The sequence below is a fragment of the Callospermophilus lateralis genome, chromosome 3, assembly GCF_048772815.1.
Source record: "Callospermophilus lateralis isolate mCalLat2 chromosome 3, mCalLat2.hap1, whole genome shotgun sequence".
Lineage (NCBI taxonomy): Eukaryota > Metazoa > Chordata > Mammalia > Rodentia > Sciuridae > Callospermophilus > Callospermophilus lateralis.
This window is the reverse complement of record NC_135307.1, coordinates 110927982-110938595: the sequence shown is the minus strand read 5'-3', so window position 1 is coordinate 110938595 and position 10614 is coordinate 110927982. Positions and strand designations below refer to the sequence as shown.

The window sequence follows — 10614 nt, the reverse complement described above, 5'->3', positions numbered from 1 at the left end:
GACACTCTCTTCTGGTTCTTCTGTGATGTTTCAACTTCACCTCCAGCATCAGAAAGCTGTTGTCGCAAGAGCTGGGGTTTGAACATGGCACCAAGTTAAAGCAAGCCTACTATATTTCAAAGAAAAAGTTTCAAACTATAAAATTTAACTAACGGGTTCAGTGGGAACCTTACAATATTGACCCAGCACATTGTAAAATATGTACTGCTTACAATAAAAAAAGAGATGGTTTAGCACTTGTTTACAATACAGCATGAGGTATTTTCAGCCCTTGTATAGAAATTAACCAGGATCGTTAGTTAATTAACACCTCACCTTAAAATTGGTCTCGCCTTGCATATTAGGTGTTGATATTTCTTGATGGATGATGAAGAGATTGCGAGCAAAGGTCATGAGGACCCCCTGGAGATCCACACCGATTGTTCTGTTAATGATATCCAAACAAATGAGTTTACCAACGATTCCCCTCACATGCTTGAAAACAATCGCCCTCTCATTTGTGCGTCTGGTGATGGAATTTAATGAGTATTTTCAATCTCACAAGGTGGCAATCTTCAGGGAGATATGAAAGATGAGGCTCCATTTTAACTTGTCAACAAAAAGGGTTTGCGTAATAAATATTTTTTTATTAATCAACTTAGCAGATGATAGCAATAGGTTTAGTCATTTCTAGCAAAAGGCTACTACTGAGCTAGGACAGTAGTATTAACTCATTTAAAAAACTGTTTAAAGAGAATTGCTGCTAAGTATCATTCATGCCTCACACTTTCCTTGTCCAAAGAGAAATTTGTTTCTCTGGATTCTGGAGACTTCTGTCTGGGGTTTATTGTCTGTCATGCGTACAAGTGATTCCTGCTGCTTATGAAAGGGAGAATGGGGCCCAATCATGAATGGCTGTCTTTACAAAGCAGAATGGCCACTTTAAGAAGGTTTCAGAGAAAAAACATCCTGTAGCATTATAGTATGGTGGGAAAACACTCTAGACAACTAGATTGCTTATGTTTTAACTTGGAAACAAAACTCCAGGTTATTTTTCTGGTGATTTTTAAAAAACCTTCATTAAATGAAAAAAATTAAGTCAATGGATTGATTTTTCTTTTTAATTGTACTGACTTGAGAAGGGACAATGTTTTAAAAAGCTGCCTCTTAAGGCAACTGCCCAAACCCCTGGGACTGCTTCTCTCCTGGTTGTTGCCATAAGGTAAGTCCCCTAAGAGTCTAGGGCTTGGTCCCTTTTGAAGTGGCTGCCTTCCAGCCTCTTCAGGATTTCCCTTGGGTCAGGGTAACATCAAAACTCCCAGGTGCTAGGACAGGAGCCCAGGGCTCTTTGTCCTGCCACTGACTGTGTGACTTTGGGGGAAGGTACTTAAGTGTTCTGGGTCTTCATTTCCTTTCTCTGAAATGAGGGAACCGGACTAAGTCAGTCAGTGCTTCTGAACTTCTTGAGTGACATCACCAAAATCCAAGATGGCTTACTCCTCGCAGCTGCTAAACACTAATGCTGCTTCCTTTCAGAAAATAAAATAATAGCCAAAGGCAACTTCAGGCAGCAATTTTGAAAAACAATTTGTGTTTTATTACCACAGGATCAGTATGAATTAAGACCCCAGGTGCTGCTGCTTCTACTTTTTTTTAAACAGATTCTTGGGCTTCACCCAGGATTAATAAAACCAACATCTTTGGTTTTGGGGTCCAGGACTATGTCATTTTGTCAAGCTCCCCACATCCTTCTCATACATAGAATAAAAATAGATACCTATTCTCAAAAGAAACTACAGGGGTATGTGTGTGTGTGTGTGTGTGTGTGTGTGTGTGTGTGTGTAGCGGGGTCCTGTTAATTCCTTCATTTCTGGAGATCCTTTCATTTCCCTTTCCTTAAAATTTCTCTTCCAATTTCACTATTTCTCAGAAATATCCCAGAATGCCTGCAGATAGTAGAAAGTTATCCCAGAAAAGCTGAATTACAACTGGTCTATAAAGTCGTCCCCTCCTGGAGCCCCTCACCTTTCCTAAGGCAGCAGCAGGTGCATGCTGTCCCCCTGGCACCACCTGAATGCAATAAAGCCAAATAAAGCACAGCAATTTCCAGAGAAGCCTCCAGAAAAATTAAGAAGCTCCAGAAAAATTAAGGTGCTCAGAGGAAAGTTTCTATTGACTCATGATTTCTTTTCAACATGGGTTCTATAAACTTGGGTGGTCCCCTGGCCACTATCTGTTAAACCACCTGTTCTCAAACGCCTGTGTTCACATCTCACCACAGGCCTAACAAAGGTGCAGTGATTCTGCCCTGTCATCTCACACTCGAGAAGGCATGGCTAGATGCAAGTGAGAATTCCAGAACAGTCTGGAATCTTTTCTAATATTCACAAAAGAACACTAGCAAATTCTGTACAAACTTGCACAAGTAGGGGCAACAGGCCCATCATCTCTGCGTGATATACCAGTTCCCTATACAAGGCTCAGTGTGGACTTTGTCATGTGGTGAAGAGAATGTTAGATTCAAGATCAGGAAACAGGCAACTTACTTTGAGCCTCAGTTTCTTATAAGAGTGTCAGTTAACCCCAAGGTCCTTCACTGCCCTAGCACTCTCTGGCTGCATGATTGCATTAAGGGATGAGATTAACGGGCAGAAGACAGCAGAAAAGGCGGCTTGGTGAAGGGGGTTCCTTTGCTCATACCTCTTCTTCTCTGTCTCCTAAATTCTGTTAGTTTTCCTCTTGCCTGGCCCCTCTATGCCCAAGGACCCACCAGCATCAGTTTTCTTGAAGCCTCCTCAGGAACTCTGTCTCTGCCCTGTTAACACTTTCCCCAGTGTCATTCCATCAATTCTGGGATGCCAGTCCTGCCCTGGTCTGCTGGGCTCTGTCACCTTTCAACAGACTTTCTTCATGCCATCTCCCTGCTGGCTTGGGTCTCCAAAAGTGGCACCCACTTTGTGCTCCTATGGTCAGGCTCTCCCTTCCTGACTCTCAGCCGTGAGCTGGGTGCCTCTTGGGATGACCCCACACCTGCATCCTGGGACTGAATTACGCCCACCTGTCACTTGAAGGGAGCTCGCCCCCTCCCTTCCTTATCTCAAGTGCGTGAAGATTTGTGTGGTCCAGTCCTAGCCCACCCTTTCCTCTGCACTTGACCTTCTATGCTATCTGATGCCCAGTAAGACAAAGGTCATATCTCTTCTCATTTCTAGTTCTTTACTTAACACACCCACTCGTCAGACATAAGCTTGGATCTTGAATCTTTCCTGCCTAATTAGACTGAGTCTCTAGAAACTTCTTATCAGCTTGCCAATTCAAATCCAGTTGACAGCTTGGTTCTCCTAGTCACAGTAACTGCTTGTGACTCATGTCCAGCCACAGCCCTAGCATCACAGGGACTACTTTGGAGAGAACATGGCAGGGGAAGGCTCAGGAAAGGGAGAGAGCTATGGGACAGAACATCGCCAGGAAGCCAAGGGTAGCTCCTCCCTTAGGCATGTCCAGAGGTGTCTGTGGTTCCATTATCACCCTAGAAGTGAACACCTGGGCAACGCACACTAGCTGGGACATTATAGATGGCGATCTCATTTCTGAGTGGGCCTGAGTGGAGACTGGAGTGGAGGACTCAAACACCCCAGTTCTCCTCTTCCTGGGTGGTGAGAAACGTCTTATACGTTAAACGTTAGATGAAATTGTAGCCATATTTTAGATGCAGAGGGAAAAAAAAACAGAATATTTGCACAAGTTCAAGAGGATTGATGAGAGCAAAGATCACTTCTAGCAGGGTGCTGCCCAGCACACATACCTTGAGAAGACTATGTCAGGGGAGAAACTGGATCTGACCCTCCCTTTGGAGGAACACTTGCCAAATCACCTGAGCACTCTTCAAAGCATGCAAGAAGGGCAATCCTTGGGACATCTGTGCTGATCCCATGCGAATAGATTTTGTTGCACCTTGCTTGAGTGGAATGTGTTAAATGTAGGCTCTTAACCTTTGATTATAGATATTATATTTATAAATCTTGACCAACACATTTGTGAAATACCTTAAGATCTAAATAAAATAAGATAGACTTCCAATAAATGGACATGGTGACTCAAGTGCATGAGAAGAACCATTCTTGATGGATGTGATAGTCACTTTCTTTGCTTATCCATCCCATAGACACACGCCATACTCACAGCATGCCCAGCTTGTCTCTCTTCAGGTGTTCATATAATATAAAAATAGTTCCTTGTCTGTCCTGTGAGATTTGAGTGGGAAGAAAAGAAATATAGCATATTATCTTGGAAGCAAAGAAAATATACCCCACCAAGAGCACTAAGACTGATTCAAATAAAAATCTAGCCAGGGCACATCTGTAATCCCAGTAACTTGGGAGGCTGAGGCAGGGAGGGCAAGTTCAAGGCCAGACTCAGAAATTTAGCAAGACCTTATCTCAAAAACAACAACAACAACACAACAACAACAAAAAACCCGAAAAGGCTGAGGATGTAGCTCAGTGGTGGAGAATCCCCTGGTTCAATCTCCTGTATCTTACACTCACCCAAAACCGAAACCAGAACAAAATCAAAACCAAAACCAAACCAAAACTAGAGCTATCTTCAAATACGAGAAGCAGGTTTGAAAAGGCCATCTCAAGAAAACAGAGTAGGTAGGTATGTTCTACAACAGTGTTTTTTGAGAATGATCCTCAGAACACCTACAGCAGAACCATCTAATGTGTCTGCTGAAGAGGCATTTTCATGAGCACTATCCAAGCTCAGGATCCTTGAAGGATTTAGCACACTTCCTGGGTGAATCTCATGCATATCAGAATTCCAAAAGCATGGAGGAGTGCCTCAGTCTGGCTGGGCACAAATAACTGGGAGGTCACGAGCCACTTGTAGATTCAAGCAGGGATGAACTTTATTTCGGAACCTACTCCACCCGCCACCCATTCGAACTCTCTAGGAACTCCGGGGGAGCTCAACCCGGAACTCAACGGGAACTCCTCGAACTCAACCATCACCATCCTAATGGCTCGCTGGTACCACCTCTCAATCACTCCCCCTGGCAAAACGCCAGGCGCCATCCCGAATCAGCTGCAGCTCTCAACAGAAGAGCAATTGCAGGGGGAAAAAGGAAGAAATTCGTTGTATGAAAAATAATTTTTACTTCAGTGGAAAATGATATATTGTATGCAGCATACCCTGCTGCTTCATCTGACAGATTCTATGGGAGATATTTCACAGCTGATGGACAAACAAATTCTGTCAGGTTTGATGGAGTTCAGTTGACTTCCTCCCCTGGTCCTCTTGTAGAAAATCCTTTTTTGCCTTAATTTGCATGTTTATTTCAATATTCCTGATCTATAGAGGCTTGACTTTGGGATTTTCTTTTGAACTGGTTATACCATCTGTTTAATTCCCTGTTAAATAAAATATCATGCATTTATTTTCATATATGTGGCTTTGGCCTTTTTTGAAAATTTTAAGTTTTCTCCAGATAAGTAAGATGTGGCCCTGGAGTTGTGAGATCTCCATCACTGAAGTTCAAAAAGGAAAACTTTACTTTGGAAGTTTGGTAAAAGAAATCACATAACAGAATTATATGATAACAGTTATCAGTTCCTCACTTTTTAGGAAATCCAAGCATCAGGACAGTCCTTGAACTAAGACAATGGCCCTCAATGATTAGAATCATCTGGGTGCTTAAAAAATACAATGCCAAGGTGGGTGTAGTGGCACATGCCTGTAATCCCAGGGACTGGGAAGTTCGAAAGTTCAAAGTCAGCCTCAGTAATTTAGCAAAGCCCTAAGCAATTTAGTGATACCCTTTCTCAAAAAAAAAAAAAAAAAAAAAAAAAAATTGAAAAGCCGGGCTGGGGTTGTGGCTCAGTGATAGAGTGCTTGCCTAGCATGTAAGGCACTAGTGTGTTTGATTCTCAGCATTGCATATAAATTAATAAAAAATAAAGGTTTATCAACAACTAAAAAAATATAAAGGTGCTGGGGTATGGCTCAGTGGTAGAGCACTTGCCTAATATGTGTGAGGCACTAGGTTCCATTCTCAGCACCACATATAATAAATAAAAAATAAAAGTCCATTGAAGACTAAAAAATATTTAAAAAAAAATATATATATGTCTATATCCATATATCTATATCTATATCTTTATCTATATCTATATCTATATCCATATCTATATCTATGTATGTTTTTAAAAAAAGATCTGGGGATGTGGCTCAGTGGTTAAGTACCCTTGGGTTCAATCCACAGCACCAAAAATATAATGCATGGGCTCAACCTCTGGAAATACTGATTTATTTGGTCTGGAGTGGGCCCTAGGTAGTGTTATGCTGATCCATCTTAGAACCTGAAGTAGAAAAAGAGTATCAGGAATCAGATTCTATTTTTGTTGAAAATTTTGATATTTTATTCATCACAATATCTTGCATTAATATCTTGCATTTTTTTTTTTTTTAGGTACTGGGGATTGAACCCAGGGACACTGAACCTCTGAGCCACATCCCCAGCCCTTTTATATATTTTATTTAGAGACAGAGTCTCTCTGAGTTGCTTAGAGCCTCACTAAGTTGCTGAGGCTGGCTTTGAACTCACAATCCTCCTGCCTCAGCCTCCCAAACCATAGGAGTGCACCACCGTGCACAGCTTTAGTTTTGATTTTTAAAATAAAATGTACTAAAACATTATTTATCTTTATTTTTGAGAGTCTTTCACTGCCCCCCTCCCCGCCCTTAAATTTGGTGTTGAATATGAGTGCTCTACGTGCCTCACCCTTTGGCATCCCTGCACAGACATCTGTACTTCCAAAGCTCCTCACTCAAGGCATCCTAAGGCAGCCAGGGTGGAGACCCACTGCCTCTTACCCTTTGCACACTTCTTACTGTGCTGTGTAGTAGCCACTAGCTACAGGAGGCTACTGAGAGCTTAAAATATTAGTCCAAATTGAAACACAGCTTTCAAGGACTGTAACTTTCAAAGACTTAATAGAATTGTGGAGTGTTTAAATAATTTTTATACTGATTATGTTGAAATGAAAAATTGAGTTAACCAAAAATATCATTAAAATTAGCTTTATCTATTCTTTTTTACTTTTAAAATATTGCTCTGAGAAAAATTTAAATTATCTGTGTGGTCAGATGTGTGGCTTACATTATACTTCTGTGGGCCGGTGCTGTTCTGGGGCTCTGTTATTAATACAAATAGAGCAAGTCACCTCCAATAAGTGGTTCTCATTTAGAATTGCGTTTCTCCCTTTGTTCAAATGTTTCTGTATTGAGAGAGGACACAATCTGGCCTCTAATCCCTGTATGCAGAGTAAGTTCACAGACGTGTCATTCCCAGGGACCTGTGGACATTTATTGGATTGTTTTTTCCCCTTCTGGGAATAGAATTCTTGGTTGACAGGTTTTTTTTTTTTCTTTCTTTCCGTAACTTAAAATTATGATCCAATTGTCTTCTACCCTTTACAGTTTCTGTTGAAAACTCAGATATCAGTCTTATTATTGCTCCTTTGAGGATAACATCCCTTTATTATTTTATGGGCTTTTAAGATTTCCTCTTTTTTTTTGACTTTCAGCCATCTAATTATGATGTGTCCAAGTGTGATTTTCCTTATCTTCTCAGAGATTTGAAGTATGGTTTGAATATACAGTTTGATATCATTTCACCAATTTTGAAAAATTCTCAGTATTTATTTAAGATCTCTTTCTTGTCTCCTTCTGAGACACCCAACTGCATGGAGGTTAGACTTCTCTTCCTTTTCCCACATATAATTTAAGGCCCTGTTCTATATTTTCATCATTTTCTCCCTTTGTAATATTTTTACTAACCTGTCTTATAGTTATAATTTTTTTATGATCCCCTATTCAACTAATGAATTAAATTATTAACTTTTGTCATAATAATTTTTAGTTCTGGGATTTCTGCTTGACTTTAAAAAAATAAGATTTAGAACAATGATGAAATTATCCTGTCACTCTAAAGAATATTCTATAATTCTTTTCCTCCTTTTACCTGAGCATTAATCATAGTTATTTTAAAGTCCCTGTCTCATAACTTCAAAATCTGAATCACCTGAGGGTCATATATATATTTCTGTTTTAAATTACTTGGCCCTATCTTTTAGCATGTCTTATGATTTTTTATTGTGTGCTGGTCATTTAAGGTGGAAGACTATTGAGGCTCTAGATGATGATGTTGTCCTGCGAAGAGGGTGTTAAGTTTTGCTTTTGGCAGGCAGATAGAGAAATGTCAGATCATCTTGACATATCAAAGGTTGATTTTAGATGTTGTTGGTTCTGGTCTGTTTAAATTTTTCTCCTTCCTCTTTGTCTTTGGTCTTTTGTCCTAGAGAAGTGTCCTTACTCCTAGAACTTAGTCCTTCTGAAGTTGCCACTCAAAGTTTGGAGTGTTTGAGGCTGGGGTTGTGACTCAGTGGTAGAGTGCTCGCCTAGCACATGTGAGGCCCTGGGTTCGATCCTTAGCACCAAATAAAAATAAATAAATAAAATAGAGGTATTGTGTCCAACTACAACTAAAAAAATAAATATTTTTTAAAAAGTTTGGAGTGTTTGTTAGGGCCCTTTTGAAATCTTTGTCAGGTCTTTAACCTTCTAGCTACTGTTATTTGTTGTTGTTGTGTTTCTTGGAAACTTGAGATATTCAAACACAGAGAGAAGTCTACCAGTGATTTAAACGGCAAAATTTGGGGGGCTTTTCCTTTGATGACCTTTGCTCTAGGATTTTGACTCTCAAGTCTCCAATAGTTTAACAATTATTATTATTATTATTATTATTAGTGGTAGTAGTAGTAGTACCAGGAATTGCCCAGGGGTGCTTATCCACTGAGCCACATCCTCAGCCCTTTTTATTTTTTATTTTGAGACATGGTCTCAATAAGTTACTTAGGGGCTTACTAAATTGATGAGACTGACTTTGAACTTGCCATCCTCCTGCCTCAGCCTCCTGATTTCTCCGGGATTATAGGCGTGCGCCAGTGTACCTGGCAACAGTTTGACAATTCTGGATTCCAATCTCTTTCTCCTCAGCTAAACAAGACTGTGATTTCTGTTTGAATCTATTCCCTAGTATGATTTGAGAATGTCTTCAAAGAAACATTTGAAGGTAAATATGACACTTACATGCTTAAGGACTCTAGTTCCTCATATGCAAAACTTATTTGGGTTGCCCTCCTCTGCCTTCAAGCAGTGATTTTATATATGGATATATATTCTACAAACTTGCCCAGCTTTCACAATTATTTTGGGCAAAAGAATTAGTGGGATACAATCTACCTTGTCATAGCCAGAATGAAACATCTAAGTTTGGCAGGACATTATAACTCTCCAAGAAATGTGACCAGGGATCTTCTCAGCCTTCATCCGGAGGGAATAACAGAATTAAAGGGCTTATTCAAAGTTGATTTTTTTAACACTCCATAAAACAATTAAATATTTGACTTTTTATGTGAGAGATGTGAGGATCTACATTTTAGCAGCTCACCAAACTAAACCTCACAGTAGGCAAAAATTTTTACCGGCAATGCCATCTACGCAAGTATCCCAATCGCACTCCCTTGACAATACACTCCCTGTATTCATTCCTGGATGTCAGATTCCTCATTGTATTATCTTATTCAAGCCTGTTTTCCCAGGTAGTATCTTAGGCTAATAGAGAATTTTGTTTGCTTTTATCAACTTTTTTCCTCCTTCAACCATATTTAAAATTTTACTTTTGTGTAATATTCTTCTCAGGCTAGTTATTAGCATCAAAGTAACAATATTTTGCTATGAAAACATATAAAATGGTCTAGTCTTTTAATCCTCAACTTTTTCGTCTACAAAGTTAGAATATTTACCTTTCAAATAATGACAAAAATGAAACAAAATATGGGAAAATTTTACAATGTGTAAAACACTTTCAAATATTATTATTAGTAATTATGGATGCTTCACAAATCTGGAGATTTCTAGATTAAGTCTGACTGCCCTAATCTGAGACGACACAAGTTAAAAAATTCTGCTCAGCCAGGTGTGGTGGTGCATGCCTTTAATCCCAGTGGCTTGGGAGGCTGAGGCAGGAGGATCTCAAGTTCAAAGCCAGCCTTAGCAATGGCGAGACGCTAAGCAACTCAGTGAGACCCTGTCTCTAAATAAAATACAAAATAGGGCTGGGGATGTGGCTCAGTGGTTGAGTGCCCCTGAGTTCAATCCCCAGAACAACAACAACAAAAAATTCTGCTCAGCCTTTGCCACTCAAACATTGGGAGAATAGGAATAGGGTCACTGGGATAAATGTTGTTGTCTGGAAGGAAAAAATTAAAAAAAAATGAGAAACAAATAGAAGATGGAGAACTGTAGCAATTCTGAAGGCCCATTGGGCCGATGTATCAAGGGCTCCTGTCCTTTGGCTGAGAAATGTTCCCCGAACAGGCCTGATGCCACTTGCTTGATGAGACATTGTTCTTTGTGGTCCTTTGCTCTGCCTCCTGGAAATTTATTCCTTCTTCATAATCATCTGGCCACATATAAAGTGAAATTACATCTTCCTGGGGCAAAAGGGAGGGAGTAGTGGGGCAGGGAAATGGGGGTAGGAAAGATGGTGGAATGAGATGGACATCATTACCT

The 10614-nt window shown here is 40.0% G+C and overlaps 1 protein-coding gene across 1 annotated transcript in view; it reads right to left on the bottom strand.

Moving 5' to 3' along the window:
• Positions 1–340: 340 nt before the first annotated feature.
• Positions 341–10614, bottom strand: part of Iqch (IQ motif containing H) — a 124137-nt gene continuing 113863 nt past the window's right edge. Inside the window, exon 12 of the mRNA XM_076848657.2 lies at positions 341–424. Within this exon, the coding sequence (XP_076704772.2) occupies positions 341–424 (84 nt within the window). The remainder of the gene's footprint in view (positions 425–10614) is intronic.